This window comes from Maniola hyperantus, chromosome 19, assembly GCF_902806685.2.
Source record: "Maniola hyperantus chromosome 19, iAphHyp1.2, whole genome shotgun sequence".
Taxonomy (NCBI): Eukaryota; Metazoa; Arthropoda; class Insecta; order Lepidoptera; family Nymphalidae; genus Maniola; species Maniola hyperantus.
Genome location: NC_048554.1, coordinates 6,700,395 through 6,717,029, shown reverse-complemented (window position 1 = coordinate 6,717,029; position 16,635 = coordinate 6,700,395). Strand labels below are relative to the sequence as shown.

Sequence of the window (16,635 nt, the reverse complement as noted above, 5' to 3'; positions counted from 1 at the left end):
GGCAATATACTTAGCTAGTACTCTAGTAGCTTCAAAAATATTGTCATGCAAGTCAGCAAGATTAGTGTGATTCTTCAAGCGCACATATCTTCATAAGTGACGGTATTGCATTTCTTTTGATATGAATTTGATAGCAAATTCAAAATAAATGGTTAATGTATACTTAGTATTATGCTATGTGGGAAAATAAATAAAGCAACATGTTTAACACGATAGATAATAATATTATTATTATATTCAATTAACTATTACAGTTAACAATGTAACAACTATGAACTAAGGTTGATAGGGTAGGTACACCTTTATGCACAATACAGGTGGGGCGAACGAAATGCATTTAAGTACATACATACTAAGTTACTGTTATACAGAAACATTAAAATTAAAAATAATTCTAAATAAATACCTGTTAGAACTTAGAACAATAGGTCGATTCCGGAAAACTTGCATCAGTCATTATTACAATCGCAATCGCTGTGATTGGCTGAATATATGGATTTACAAAGCAGCCCGGCCGCAGCGCTGCAGCCGCGCGGCACTTTGCGGTAAATTTGAAGGCGCTTTTAAGATTAATGTAGCAATAAATAATTGATGCAGCTTTTTCACAATCGATCACCTTGGTTAACGCCTAGGTAAACTCAAAACAGCGACACGCATCGCATCGTCAAGAACTGCGATTTTGCTCGCAAAATCTTGTAGCGTGATTCGAAATCAAGTCTTTTAAAAAAAATGGAATCATAGAAATTCCGCAAAACGGGCTCTGCCGTGTGCATCATGTCTCTCTTGATACAGGGTATAAGGGATTATGCTAAAGAAAACTTTGTGAATAGATTGTATGCTTATAAAAAAAGCTGTGATAGCCTAGTGGTTAGGACGCCCGCCTTCAGGGGGTTCGATCCCGGGCACGCACCTCTAACTTTTCGGAGTTATGTGCGTTTTAATTAATTAAATATCACTTGCTTTAACGGTGAAGGAAAACATCGTGAGGAAACCGGCATGCCTGAGAGTTCTCCATAATGTTCTCAAAGGTGTGTGAAGTCTACCAATCCGCATATGTCCAGCGTGGTAGACTATGGCCAAAACCCTTCTCACTCTGAGAGGAGACCCGTGCTCTGTAGTGAGCCGTTGATCATGATGATGATGATGCTTATAAAGAAATCACAAATACCTTTTAAGTGATGGGGGTTCCTATTGCTTGATCATCAAGTCTAGATCAAGTTTATATTACTGTTTTATGTCAAATATCGTAATTTTGTTTTTTTTAACAAGTTGATAGATACAGACTTTAAAAACAAGAGACAGATTACATATTATAGTTCGCGATAGGTTGAGATAGCAATCGGGGGGCACACCCGCACGTCACCCGCGCTCGCCCGCACCAGGTCAGCGCGGGGTTGTGCGGGGCGTACCCTCCCCGATTGCCATTTCGACCTGTCGCGTACTATAGATGGTTCAATGTTACATAATTAGTTTTGAAAAATTGAAAAAATACATTGTCAAAGTTCATAACTTTGATAATATTATACCTACTGATGAGAAATTCCAACAAACCTACTAAATACCTAGTAGCTTTCTTAACCATGTCCCGGCCTTCCCCCTACTTCCTTACACCCTGTACTAAATCAACGACACTATCCCGATACGGAATTGTTCTGTGACTAGTGCTTTAAACGCAATAATAAAACCTAATGACTATAATATAATACTCAAACAAATTAGTTTACGATCTAAATATGATCATCCGTTTGACTGTATCAGCACCGACCAGCCGCGCGTACTCAAGTATTTCTTCGATATCATTACTTTTCTTGCCGCTTTTTCGCCTGTAAACTTTGAAAGGTAAAACCTCGTTGCCATATAGCACGGGTATGTTATTTATATCGCTCTCACTGCCACAGTTTTCATCGATACTGTCAATGTCGGGGTCAAATCTCGAATAAGGTGTGACATCTAACTTTTGTGCACAATCTTTCAAGGGGAACCACTTGAAAGTCTCGGGGCAAAGGAGATCCGAGGGGTGGAAGTTTCCTTTGTATCGCATTTTAGGACACGTATGGATGTAATAGCCTATGTAGTAGTATCGTAACTCTGGACATTGTGTGTGCAAGTGTCTCGTGAACGCTATCTCCCTGAAAGAAATTATTTAGATGAATAAAAATATTATCGTTACTATCTGATGCCCGATACTTCGTAAGCGTGGATTTAGGTTTTTAAAACTCCCATGGGACTCTTTCCTTTTCGGGATAAAAAGTAGGCTATGTCACTCTCCAGGTTTTAAAATATATCCATAAAAAATCCCGTCGATCCGTTGCGATGTGATTGAAGGACAAACCAACAAACCAATAAACCAACAAACAAACACACTTTCGCATTTATAATATGGGTAGTGATGTTATCAGGGTTCCGTACCCGAAGAGTGCCAAACGGGACCCTATTAAAAGCCTACGCTGTCCTTCCGTCCGTCTGTCCGTCTGTCAGCGGGCTGTATCTCGTGAACCGTAATAGTTAGAAAGTTGAAATTTTCACAGAATGTGTATTTTTATTGCCGCTATAACAACAAAATAAACATTTCAAAATGGCCGGCATGAAATATTAAAAAAAAATTAATGTGTTTTTTCGTGTACGAGGGTACGGTACCCTTCGTGTGCGAGTCCGACTCGCACTTGACCGATTTTTTCTACTACCCCAACCAAAATCCACACAAACTTTCCCACTTAGTGAGACAAAGTAAATTTACCTTAAAGCACCATAGGTTCCCAAAGTTAAGTTCATGTGCTGAGGATCGTACATGAAATATACAGAAGACACACATTTGGGCAAGATGTCTAAAACTCCGACAGCTATTAGCTTCCCGTCGAGCCAGTATTGTTGGTGGAATGACCCATAGCCGCACGGGGGACCCTCTGCTGAATGCTCTTCCTGTAACATTACTTTATTATAAACTAGGATAAAAATAGTAACGTAAACTGATAAAACTAATTAAATAAATAAATAAAATAAATAAATAAAAGTTTATTCAGCTCACAAAACAAGAAAAAACGAAAAAAAAGAAAAAAAGAAATTTATGTTACAAATAAAAAAATTAAAACTAGGTAAACTTAAAACTACGAGCTAAAATCGATCAAATAACAAAAAAGTTATAAGCATTTAAATATTTCTGATTAGACAGAGATGGCGATATAGAATTTTGACGTCACACCTTACTAATGCCATAGTAGCTTCGTGCGGTTTCATACAAATTTCGTTTTGCGAGAAAGGGATAGAAGAAAGACCCTCCCACTCCAAAATTAAAATGCCTGTAACTTTGTAAATCTGTTGGAGTTTAATATTTTTTCAGCGTACGTCATTATTTTTATCCTAGTTATATGTATAACGTAATAATATTTATCAAATTCAAGTAGGAAAATACCCAATTATGCTGTGATACTCTATGACTGGGTATTAAAAAGTCTGTCACTTTTCTCTTTGCACCTTGTATAACATTTGGGTTGAAGCAGGACACAAGATTACTTATTTAAAGAGGTGATAGCCTAGCAGTAAGACTTTGGCTTCCTATTCCGCGGTCTGGGGTTCAATCCTGGGCACTTACCTCTAACTTTTCAGAGCTAACGATATCTAAATATATAACAGGAAAAGGTGACTGACTGACTGATCGACTGATCTACCAACGCACAGCTCATACTACTGGACGGATCCGGCTGCAATTTGGCATGCAGATAGCTATTATGACGTAGGCATCCGCCAAGAAAGGATTTTTGAAAATTCAACCTCTAAGGGTGTGAAATCATCATAATCATCATGATCAACCCATCACCGGCTCGCTACAGAACACGGGTCTCCTCTTAGAGTGAAAAGGGTTTTGGCCATAGTCTACCACGCTGGCCAAGTGCGGATTGGTAGACTTAATGGAGAACTTTATGGAGAACTCTCAGGCGTGCAGGTTTCCTCACGATGTTTTCCTTCACCGTTAGAGCAAGTGACATTTAATTACTTAAAACGCACATAACTCCGAAAAGTTAGAGGTGCGTGCCCGGGATCGAACCCCCGACCTCCGAATAGAAGGAAATAGGAGTTTGAAATTTGTGTAGTTTTCCTTAACAGTGAAGGAAAACACCGTGAGGAAATCCGCATGCCAAAATGTTCATCTAAATTTTTTAAAGGTGTGTGTGATATCTGCAAATGAGACAAGTGAGATTTAGCAGAATTGGCTGACGTCGTAACCACAAGGCTATCACCACTCAGTCTTGCGTGATTTAAAAATAAATAAAAACAAAAAGTACTCACCAATAAAGGACTTTGCACTAAAAATTCGGTGAATTGTGATTCTGAACATTTCTCAGGTCTATCGCCGTGGACTGCCATCTGATATTTTACATAGAGATTGTGAGTCTCTTTGGATGTTGCTATCCACTCCAGACTGGGCGGTTTTGTTCTGACTAGTTTTATCTAGAATAAAAATTATACCAGACTTTTTGAGCTGTCATCAAAATAATATACACTGGACACACCCATTGACAAATTTACAACTGACTTACTTCACTATCATGTGAGTAAGAGTAGGAAGGGTTTGGCCATAGTCTACCATGCTGGCCAGGTGCGGATTGGTAGACTTCACACACCTTCGAGAACATTATGGAGAACTCTCAGGCATGCAGGTTTCCTCACGATGTTTTCCTTCACCGTTAAAGTAAGTGATATTTAATTACTTAAAACGCACATAACTCCGAAAAGTTAGAGGTGCGTGCCCGGTATCGAACGCCCGACCTCCGATTACAAGGCGGACGTCCTAGCCACTAGGCTATCACAGCTCCTATCGACTTTACTATACATGATTTGTAATGACTTAAAAAAACTAATGACAGTATTTTGTAAGCTGCACTCAACCACCAATCAACAATCTGCCATCCATGCTATAAAATTATAAATGCGGAAGTGTTCCTGTCAGTCTGACTGATTTTAACGTCCAGGGAAAGACTACTTTTTATCTGGAGGAAAATCAAAGCTTCAATGAGATTTTTAAAAAGTTGAATCAATGGGGGCCAAGGTCGCAGGCATCATCTACTGGTACAGACATAGTTTCCATCTTTGAGATGTATATAGGATACTTTTTATCCTGGAAAATCAAAGAGTTCCCATATTAAAAAATCTAAACCCTCTCTTTAAAAATGAGCATGAGCAAATGGCATCTTCTACTCTTTAAAAATGGGGATCCACAGTGCCATTTTATTCCGGCAGGTGGTGCATAAGCGAACCGGCCATAGATGTAGTATGATCTGTGGAACAGACTATACTGAGCTGTCAAATACCATGATTTAAAATAAAATATTGTCATGTACACGTAGATAGAATAATAGGTAGATGTAAGTACTGTGTAACCGCGTATGAGATAGCGATAGCACGACGCAACGATGAATAACACGACAATTATTACCATTGTTTAGTAGTCAATATTTGTATTAACCGATCAACAATATTTGTATTAAAAGATTTTTATGTGAAAACAAGTAAATAACTCATGAGAAATACAATTACGCCACGAATTCTCAAAGTTTGTTTTGCAACTTCTTGTATGTATTCTTGAAAAAAACCAGTGACACGATAAGGGACAAAAAATAGGTTAGCTGCATCTCTGTTTATCACATTAGTAACTTTATCTGTGCTCTCTTTTTAGTGCGCATGAAAAAGCAAATGTTTCTGCATCTACCTTTATTACTCTATCTACGCATGTACAACCTTGTTGTATAAAACTTCCTAAGAAACTATGAAGATGACAGCTTTTGGCCAGAGCTCTTGTGGTGCACTGTGAGATCATTTTTGCCTGTGGATACCCATTAAAATTAATTTTAAACAAGATTCTGATAATACCTCAAGTTTCTTTTTCACATCACTAGGCAGCTCATTTATGAAATCTTCTATTTGCTTTTCATTATTTTTGTTGCTGATACCTACAGTGCTCAAATCAACGCCTTTCTTTTTTAGTTTTTCCAACATCCTCTCTCGCCTTAACTGCTTAGCTTTTTTACAAGGGGCCTTTGTGGGATCCGGGCCTGCAACTGTACATAAAAAAATATTTATTTATTCCACACTAATATTATAAATGCGAAAGTGTCTGTATGATAACTTTTCCTAAATCCCAAACCTAAATCTACAACTTTATGGGCATAATGTTAAAATATTCCTTACTAGCTGATGCCCACGACTTCGTCCGCGTGGATTTAGGGTTTTTAAAATTCCTGTGGAAAGTGATTTTACTGGGATAAAATTAGCCTATGTCACCCTCCAGGTCTTTGACTATACCCATGCAAATAATCACGTCAGTCGGTTGCTTCGTTGCGACGTGATTGAAGGACAAACCAACAAAAAACAAACCAACAAACCAATAAACCAACAAACAAACACTTTCGTATTTATAATATGGGTACTGATAAAAAAGCAATTGGCTAAGATATCAATGTCTAAAAACTTGAGAGTTGGCATATAGGTATTCTTTCATAAAAGTAAATAAGGGTTTTCAGACATTTCATGTAAGCAAAACTGGTGCTGATCAGTTAGTTATTATCTATATAATATATAAAATAATATTTATTTGATTAAATTATTATTTAGATAGAATCTTTTATAGTATTATAAATTGAAAGTATGGATATTTGTAACTCTTTAACCCCAAAATGACTAAATTAATTTCTCTGTTTAGAATTAAGGTAGCTGAACAACCATATTCTACCTGCCTACCTGTTATCCTGGAAAATCAAAAGGCTTCTGCAGGGATTTTAAAAACCGATATCCATACAGACCAAATCGCAGGCATCATCTAATCCATCCATACTAATATTATAAATGTGAAAGTGTGTCTGTCTGTCTGTCTATCTGCTAGCTTTTCACAGCTCAACTGTTCAACCGACTTTGACGAAATTTGGTACATAGATAGCTTACATCCCGGGGAAGGACATAGGCTACTTTTTATCCCGGAAAATTGAAGAGTTCCCACAGGATTTTTAAAAACCTTAATCCACCCAGATCGCAGGCATCATCTAGTAATACAATATAACAATATAATTTACCTTCCTCTTTTTTTAATTTTGGTTTAGAACTGCATGATGTTTTACTTTGCGTAGACATGGCTTCTGTAAATAGAATATTATGGTCATATAAAATACTTGTTAACCTTTGAAGTTTGAACAAATAATAGATTTATTTATTCCTTATTTTATTTATTAATTGTATAAATTAATATGCATTACATTATTTTTGTTACATTTGCTGCCACAAAAATCACAGTCGATTTCATTGTGCATTGTGGTAATAGGTACAGTGTAGAACAAGATATATAAGGGTTTAACGATTTGTTGATATAAAAATCTGGTTTTACTGTTATAATGCATTCATACTGTGGCAGACGTGTTCTGGTGTGGAGACAGTGTATCGGCAAGCACAGTGTGGGAAGAACTCCAACCCGCTGGACTGACGACCTTAAGAAGACTTAAGAAGTGGGTAAATGAGGAACAAAGAGGATTGTGTGCAGTGGCGCGCTCTTGGGAAGGCCTATGTCCAGCAGTTTACCAGTAGTAGCACCAAACACGCTGATTGATTGATTGATTGAATGCATTCATTAAAATAGGCAGTTTCGTTATTTATTTTAACATGCATGCTGCATGTTGCACCATACAGATTCGACCTGTTTCAGCGGATTACAGCAAATTAAGCTTTTGGTTCATTGTATATCATGGACTTCCGCAAAGTAACGCTTGCTTCTATACAACATTTATTTTAGCTTATGTACTACAAGTTATGATAGCTTTTTATAACTAACCTGGTATTTCTTCATTGATGGACTCAGGTTGATCAATAAAGGAAATATCAACATCACCAATATTGATATCCCGATGAGCTCTTCTACTCTCAACAAACTGTTCTCGGCCTGCAGTGTTTGTCATATCCTCATTGCTGCTCGACATTCGACTGTCTTCGGAAATGTCATCCTGCCCCATTAGAAACTTATTGAACCGTTTCATGACCTTCTTCTGCGATTTAGATATTTTGAACTCTAAGGCTCTGCATCTGTGTATCAAAAGTGAAGAATTAAACATGCTGAAACGTTTTCTTTTTCTGACGAACCTAATAAAATCGAATAAGGGTACAAACCTTATAGTATACATAGGACAGCACACGACATCTAGAACTGGTTTATAGCAGTACTGCCCGGATCGCCTCCATCCTCTGTCGATTAAATCTTGATAGTCTTGAACAGTCATCATATGAGCCCACATTCCTATACAAGTTTCATAATATTATCAAACCACTTAAAAAATAGAACGAAATATGAACACACAACAGAACAGAATGTCTAATTACCATGGCTATAGTTCGAATTAGGTTTCTTACAGTAACCACATTTATATCCATCGCGCTCAGAGAAATATTCGACTAAACTACGTTTCATCATAGTAAATATCAGGAATTTTAAGGAATTAAACTTTGATAGTTATTTTTAATTTTTTGACCGTGACAAAGAAAATAGGAAAAGCACGAAAAGTAAATAGCAAAATCAATGACATTGACGTTGACACTTGACAGTTGACAGTGATTGTAATGTGACATTTCACAGATTTCACATTTTTTACTCTATGAACCATAGATTCCTAACTTTTTCTTGCCTTTGATCCCGGATTCTAGGTGTTTAGAGTACTTTTTTAAATTCAGCATCAAACACTGAAAACGACACCCATGTGTATTTTTGGATGGATTTGATTTGAAAATAAATGCCCTTAGCAAATTCAGCATCCCGGAAAAGTGCTTATATTCGAAATCGAAAAGGTCGAATAAAAAGAAAATAGTACCTAGCCACTTTTTCAAATTATGACCACAGTTTGAGGACCACAGATTTGCAAACTAAATACTTTCGACTTAGCATTATTTCTATTTTTCTTTAACAATTATTATCTAAATGTATAAAAGGAAAAGGTGACTGACTGACTGATCTATCAACGCACAGCTCAAACTACTGGACGGATCGGGCTGAAATTTGACATGCAGATAGCTATTGTGACGTAGGCATCCGATAAGAAAGGATTTTTTAAAATTATTCAACCCCTAAGGGGTAGTCCACGCGGACGAAGTCGCGGGCATCAGCTAGTTATTATTATGAACAAAATAAAACTTACCTAAGAAACATTAGTAGGTATCGCAAAAAAATAAAAGTATTAAAATAACGCTCGAGCACATAGGAGATAATATTGAAATATTGTAATGTGCGTCAATATCAATACTTTACTAATCTAGCGATCGACTTGAGCTAAATCGTAGGTATGTCGGTATGTGCACTGTGCAGTCGGACGGACCCTAAGTAAAGATAACTAAGTAACTATATTATTAGCTAAGTAATTTAATACAAATCTATTTAGAAAAACTTTAATTTGTCGAAAGTCTTATATTTTTAACTTTTTTTTGCCGTTGCGAAATATTTATTCTGCTTCTGCAACAACATAAAATTTAGTATTAAGTACCTACCTAGTTAGGTAATTCTACTGTATAGATATAGACGGTTTATTTTGGGAGCGCTCGGTGAGGGAAAAGTGTAGGATATATAATTAAACCATCAGACATACAGGAATTTGGTCTAATAAACCATACCATCAATTTAAAAAAAAATAAGCTGCAAAACAAAATTTAAAAAAAAATTCAAAACACAGGTTAGGAATGAACCCACTCTTATTCTCAAAAACTTTGTTAGGGCGTTTGTGCACTCATCCGTATTCGGCGAGTCGAAGGGAGCCGCTTTTGCGGCTGGATTCGGTCGGCGCGGATCGTGTCGTGAGGAAGGCCATACAAGAGACCTATGTCCAACAGTTGACGTCTATCGGTTGTTGATGACGATGATGATGAATTATTAAGTTATCTTGTGAATATAATTTTCTTTTTCTGTTATTTACTTAAAAACGTAGGTGGTAGGTATACCTAGGTAAGATATTTTAACTTACGATGAATCGTCTTCATCCATCTCCGTAATATTAGACATAACAGAAGGTCTTACTAAAACGCGTCTGTTTTTCTGAGGCCTTTAAAATGAGAGTTAATATTTTAATATCTGCAAATTGTTAAGTTTGTTCGTTAAGTAGGATTTTTGTCTACTAAAACCCCCTCGGTTGCCATCCTCAGCGCGTAATGAAAGGCAGGCTTCGGATTATCGGTGCGTGTATTTAAGACACGCACAATGCGCATAGGTTATGGTACACTTAAGGGTACCTACCATAAGTACCGCAAATTTCTATTGCGCTGGAACCATGTCGCATTAACACGAAATGACGTCATTTTGACGTCATTTGACGTATATTTAAGTAAAAATCGAAACTTCACTCTAGTGCTGACGTCACTAAAATGGCGGCCACGCGCATCAGCAATTTGCGGGACTTAGGTATATGACCTAGATAGATCAAACAATTTTTTTTTCCTTAGCTGGCTTAAAAGGTAAACAATTCACTTTTAACAGTCACGTAAGACATTAATTAAAGCCTCCAACTAACAATTACGTAGCTAACAATGTTACAAGTGGAAAACCAAACTTCAAAAAATTTCCTCTAAATTTTCTGTAAGTTTATTTTCATTTTTAGTGAATTAAGGAAAAATAAATACCTATTATGGCCATAAAACGTTTAAAAAAATTATATTGGTCAAGTGCGAGTCGGACTCGCATACGCACAGGGTTCCGTACCGTCGCGCGTCGTTAGTACAAGAAATGACTCTTTTATTTTAGTTTTAATTTTCATGGCGACCATTTTGAAATCAAGTGTCTTAATTTTATTTGTTGTTATAGCGGCAATAGAAATACACTTTCTGTGAAAACTCTTGACAGACATACGGACGGACAGACAGATGGACAGCGAAGGCTTAGTAATAGGGTCCCTTAGTAATAGAGTTGGCACCCTTCGGGGACGGAATCCTAAAAAGGTTTTTAATGTGGGTGCTTCACCTGCGTCTTATTTCATTCCACGGCTGGACGTGGATGTCGCCCCAAAGGAGAAAAGTTAGTCCACTCAACAATAATATTGTGCCATGAAAACACCATACATATCGCCAAACAAGAAGTGAAGTGTTCTAAAATATTTTAATTAATAAAGGAAATTAATTTGGACTAAGGCCCATACTTACACGATGCTTTTAATATCATAGCTGATGCGAAAAAGCATCGTGTTTGCTGTGGCCCTTACACGTAAGTATAGTACGCGACAGGACGATTGATTTAAGAAAAAATAACCTCATATATAAAGGTAACTTCTCCAACGCAAAGCGAAACTATAATTCCAGGCAGGTTTCCGATAATCTTTATTATTGTATTGATGGGATTGACGTAATTTGGCGATAAACTCTGAAAATGCAATGGTAAGTAAATATAGTTATCGGCATTCGAAATTAAATCCATAAGTATTATACTTATGGATTTTTAAGAGCCTCAATAGCTCAACCGGTAGAGGAGTGGACTGAAAACCGAAAGGTCGACGGTTCAAACCCCGCCCGTTGCACTATTGTCGTACCTACTCCTAGCACAAGCCTGACGCTTAATTGGAGAGGAAAGGGGAATATTAGTCATTTAACATGGCTAATATTCTTTATAAAAAAAAAAAAAAAAAAAACAAAACTTATATATAGGGTATTTAAAATAATACCTACTTATTACCTTCCTCTATATGCGAAAGTATGTCTGTATGTCTGTCTATTAGTTTTTATATTAGCTTTTCAAATTTCACGGCCCATGCGTTAAAACCAATATTGACGTAATTTGGTACAGAGATAACTTAGTTGCACCTCGGGAAGGGCATAGGCTACATTTTGTCTCTAAAAATCAAAGTTTCCAAGAGATTTTTTAAAACTAAATCCAACGCTAAAAAATCGCGAAGGAGTAACTCACAATAACAAACATCTAAACTTTCACATAGTAAGTAGGTATAAATTAGGATAAGAATTTCAGGCCCTATGCTATTAATGCTGTAGATTTTTCGGATGGTAACGACGAATTAATTTAATTGATATTTATTTATTTTCGGAAATATTTTTAGCTTACGTAACAAATATCTAAAGTGAGATCCATTCCCGCTGCGGTTAGGACGATGGCTGTGGTTAGCAGAACGGGGCCAGGGTTGACTGGCACCAGCCAAGCCATTGACACCAAAAATCCCGGTATCACATGAGCTAAAATGCTTCCATATGTTTTTAAACTAGGTAGATTAAGAACGCGAACTAACATCCGCATCGATTTAAGTTTCTAAAAACCCCGTGGGAAATCTTTGATTTCCCGATTTAAAAAGTATCATAAATATGTAACATACATCGACTTAGTGCTTAGGCAAAAAATCACATCCATCTGTACTCTATAGCGGCTTGAAGGACCTAACAACAAACATACACACTTTCGCATAATTATAATATTATGGTTAGAAAGAAAAACCATGTAGGTAGACAGATCAAAAATTCAAAATAGGTTACCGTTAAGTAACTCCAACCCACGTCCTGTCAACCCTGTCTGTACCTAACCCTTAAGTTAATTTTTTTGTACTATCATCTAGGCGTTCGTTGTGCGTCTAAACGAAAGAAATAACTTAAGAAATATTTGTATTATACTTAGTTCAGTTCCGAAAAGTCTAATTCAAGACGAAGTTGAATGAAATAGGTGTATTCATACTCACAGACAACTATAAAATATTTTCGCATGTGCTTAATTCTTTTGACTTTTTTGTTATATTGGTACCAATGATAGATTTGTATTATAATTGTTCCTAATATCAAACGTAAAAAGAAAGGCAGTGCCACCAGTGCTGATGCCTGTATGGTACATAAGATAAAAGTTATTACGTAAGTATATTTTAGAGAACCTAAATAAATTTTATTTATGTAACTATTACTAGTAATTATTGAAACTAGTACTAGTATTAGATACCTCGTAAATGCTATATTTAAGAATGGTTGTATAGTAAAGAGGACCGTGTAAGCAAACCGACGTTATCATCCACGCGTATCCAAAATTAAGTATACATAGTGCCCAAAATGTCATAGATTTAAGTATCATCTTCCACGGTACTTGAGAGTTTGTTAACTGTAAAACAGAATGCAATGTAGCCTCGCGTTTCAGTGTCGCAGAATGCCAAAAACACAAAATACCAAATAAGTAATTTGCATAAAAATTCTGAATCTCTCTTATACTTAATCTAGATAGATAATAATTGATTATAGTTTTGGAATTTTGAGTTTTTAGCGTTGTGCGTCTAAACGCCTACCCATGATGCATCTAATTTTTTAAGGTAAGTAGGTGGGTGAATAACTGAATACAAAGTACCTTGATATTAAAAACTGTTCCAATGGTTGTTGTCAAATACGACAATTCTTCTTTAGATATAAATGCATGTTTTGAAGGACTGTCGCTAACCGCTAGAACCCACACAACTGCCCAGCAAATTTGCACTGCCCCCGATATATAAAATCCAACCGACCACCCAAAATAGTATTGGACTGCTGCACAGATCAAAAATGTAGAAAATGTTCCTGTGGTAATACCTAAGACAGAATATTATAGGTACTGAATGCTTAGTTGTAAGCTTCGCTCACAAAAAACCTTTTTTTTTGTGTGATTGAAGTTGTAAGACAGATGTAATATTAAAAAAAGTACTAGACATTGTACGGAAGTAAATGTAACGGAAGTGGCGTCATTCAAAGCTTTTCCTCCTTGCAAAGAAACTGCTTCAAATAAATTCCTCTCATACTTACCTACATAATATTTAAAGATCTTGGTTTTTAATACTTATAGGAAATAAAATTATAATACAGTTATCTCACCACAATAAGCCCACATAAAATGATGTCGCTCGGTTGGTGGAACCCAATGTCTAAGCACTTGAATCATACTTGGTATCATAGCCCCCTAGAATTTCGATAGATCATTATAAATACCTATATCTGATATGACTAGGATGTACCTATCTACTAATCTAATCTATAAATTCAATCCTAAATAGTTTAAATAATAACTCAAAGTAATAAATATAAATGATATGGTTGAATTTCTTTCTTACCGCACAAAATCCAATTAGAATGCGCACCGTGAACACCAACCAAAAATCACAATAAGCACTTGCTGGGGTGAGGCAGTTCAAAACACCCGATATAAACCCAGTTACGCCTACTACCCACATTGGACCGAATCTAAAAACAACACTGCAGTATCACTTACCACCAGGTGAAATTGCAGTCAAGAGCTAACTAGTATCAGAATAAAAATATAAAAATAATTGATACTTAGTGACGTGAGTGGTGAAAGCCTAGTGGTTACGACGTCAGCCTCTATTCAGGAGATCCAGGGTTCGATCCCCGGCACGCATCTCTAACTTTCGGAGGTATATGCGTTTCAAAAAATTAAATAAGGAAAAATCGTGAGGAAACCTGCATGCCTGAGAGTTCTCAAAGGTGTATGAAGTCTGCCAGCGTTAGACTATGGCCAAGCCCTCTGAGAGGAGATCTGTGCTCAGTATTGAGCCGGCGACCGACGGGTTCGTGATGAGCATAATAAATTATCTTCCATCCGATTGTTCGGTTCTGGTTACGCCCTATTATCATGGCTGAGTTTTCAATTTTACCAACTTTATAGCCAGAGGTAAAATAACTTTGAACCGTAGATAGAGTAATAAAGGTAGATGCAAGAACGTTTGCTTTCTCATTCGCACTAAAAAGAGAGCACAGATAAAGTTACTAATGTGACAAACAGAGACGCAGCCAACCTATTTTTTGTCCCTTATCGTGTAACTGGACTTGACTTTTTACAAGAATACATACAAGAAGTTGCAAAACAAACTGAGAATTCGTGGCGTAATTGTATTTCTCATGAGTTATTTACTTGTTTTCACATACAAATATTGTTGATCGGGCAATACAAATATTGACTACTAAACAATGGTAATAATTGTCGTGTTATTCATCGTTACGTCGTGCTATCGCTATCTCATACGCGGTTACACTACACTTAAATCTATACCTATTATTCTATCTACGCTTTGAACGGACTACAAGATCTCTTGCAAGTTGCAAGGATCGCCGCAGAATACAGATAATTAAAACTTACGTATCCCCAATGTTATGGAATATTGGAAAACATATACAGTATCCTATATGATAAGCTGCTAATAACAAAGCCATTTTCAACTCATTCCAGTGCATTATATTAATCATGTTCTGTAAGGCACAATAGGTACATTAAGCATAAGTACCTACCTACGCAATTAATTATTATCACTTGCTTTAACAGTGAAGGAAAACATCGTGAGGAAACCTGCATGCCTGAGAGTTCTCTATACTGTCACAGAATACATAATAGTACTAACTCAAAGGTGTGGAAGTATGCCAATCCGTACTTGGCCAGCGTGGTAGATTATGGCCAAACCCTTCTTATTCTGAGAGGAGAATGGGTCAATGATGGCGAAAATACATAATAATTAGGTAACTAATTACATTTGTAATACTTGCCTAGCAAACAAAATTACATTTACCTAGGTACGTGGTTTTTCAAAATGTACTTACTTCTTAGTTACTTACCTATCTAATTAGAAATATCTAGCACAACTTTTCTCATACCTTCCTAACACTCCTGAGCTCGCTAAAGGTCAATCCACACCTGCGTACGCGCACGAACTGTGCACACAACGCACATGACGAACATTAAGAACATGACGTGGACGTCTCCACGAGTGTTTTGCTAGCGGTTTGTGTGCATGTTGTACAAGTGACATCGTGCACATGTTCGTGAGTTTTGAAAACGAGTGCAAACATGATAGATATATTATATGAATTCGCGACATGCATGTGCTCACAGAGAAAGTGACGCGTCCATAGGTGTTCACTGGGCTTTGATTGCAGAGTTCGTGCGCGTGCGAAAGTGTCGATTCAACTTTAGAGAATCATATTTTATCGTCGTAGAAATGATGTAAATTACTTACCCCAGATCGTGAATTCAAAACAGTCCTCAAAGTTTCAGTTTCATTTTTGGGAAAAAATTCAAAAAGACGTTTGGGTATATCTACCATATCCACGATATGTACACTTAGATTATAGCGGACTACGTAGACCAGAAAGTACCCAAGAAAAATCATGATTCCCACCTAAAAACAAACTAGATGATGTTAACTTATACAATTTTAATAATAGTGTCTATCTTATATTAGTTAAGCTTCGAATAAGGGTTCAATCAAATTAATTTTAAAATATGTACTTACAATAGCACGCACTCGAATTTTACACATAACTTACAAAAAACGTAAAGCAAACAAAGACATTTTGTTTGTTTATTCTTAGCCATCCTGATTTTGGACAACACTTAATAGTGTCTAATTTTGGACGAAATAAAGCAAAAAAAAAACCAGTTTCATAATAATAGGATGGTCACATTATTTCATTGATTTGTAAACATGATAATACTTTTCTCTGCCCATATCATTGATTTTTCAAAATATGATGTAAAATACCTATAACGAGTTATTTTGTTAGGCTAACGATGTAAAATAAGGAAGCCTTATAGTTTCACCCATTCCATCCATCTGTTCTTCTCTTTTAGCCATTATTTAACTTTTTAAGAATTAGGGAAATAGCAAGTGCGGTCCAACC

General features: G+C 36.5%; 2 protein-coding genes across 3 annotated transcripts; both read right to left on the bottom strand.

The window, feature by feature from the left end:
* Positions 1-203: 203 nt before the first annotated feature.
* Ate1 (arginyltransferase 1) lies at positions 204-8,530 on the bottom strand. Its single transcript, XM_034978948.2, has 8 exons — positions 8,353-8,530; positions 8,143-8,269; positions 7,811-8,058; positions 7,062-7,124; positions 5,866-6,053; positions 4,285-4,446; positions 2,738-2,919; positions 204-2,129 (listed from the first exon to the last, which is right to left on the bottom strand). The coding sequence occupies exons 1-8, from the start codon at positions 8,441-8,443 to the stop codon at positions 1,721-1,723; spliced, it is 1,470 nt and encodes a 489-aa protein (XP_034834839.1). The 5' UTR covers positions 8,444-8,530; the 3' UTR covers positions 204-1,720.
* A 660-nt stretch (positions 8,531-9,190) lies between these two features.
* On the bottom strand, positions 9,191-16,606 carry LOC117990987 (sialin-like). 2 transcript variants are annotated; one of them, XM_034978494.2, is made up of 13 exons: positions 16,248-16,603; positions 15,972-16,133; positions 15,101-15,210; positions 14,058-14,187; positions 13,822-13,906; positions 13,325-13,542; positions 12,929-13,084; positions 12,678-12,813; positions 12,056-12,183; positions 11,252-11,362; positions 10,967-11,091; positions 9,978-10,055; positions 9,191-9,472 (listed from the first exon to the last, which is right to left on the bottom strand). In XM_034978494.2, exons 1-13 carry the CDS (start codon positions 16,272-16,274, stop codon positions 9,409-9,411), a joined length of 1,530 nt encoding a protein of 509 aa, XP_034834385.2. In that variant the 5' UTR covers positions 16,275-16,603; the 3' UTR covers positions 9,191-9,408. The 2 variants fall into 2 exon arrangements, with proteins under 2 accessions (XP_034834385.2, XP_069361031.1); XM_069504930.1 differs by lacking the exons at positions 14,058-14,187; positions 15,101-15,210 and having other exon boundaries at positions 16,248-16,606.
* Positions 16,607-16,635: the final 29 nt, after the last annotated feature.

Coding starts and splice junctions, on each gene's coding strand:
- Ate1 (XM_034978948.2), bottom strand. CDS start 8,443: ATGATGAAACGTAGTTTAGTCGAATATTTCTCTGAGCGCGATGGATAT. Junction 8,270..8,352: donor TAATTCGAACTATAGCCATG/GTAATTAGACAT, acceptor AAACTTGTATAG/GAATGTGGGCTCATATGATG. Junction 2,130..2,737: donor GGAACCTATGGTGCTTTAAG/GTAAATTTACTT, acceptor AATTTCTTTCAG/GGAGATAGCGTTCACGAGAC.
- LOC117990987 (XM_034978494.2), bottom strand. CDS start 16,274: ATGTGTAAAATTCGAGTGCGTGCTATT. Junction 12,814..12,928: donor TTAAATATAGCATTTACGAG/GTATCTAATACT, acceptor TGTACCATACAG/GCATCAGCACTGGTGGCACT. Junction 11,363..12,055: donor TCACTTTAGATATTTGTTAC/GTAAGCTAAAAA, acceptor TTGCATTTTCAG/AGTTTATCGCCAAATTACGT.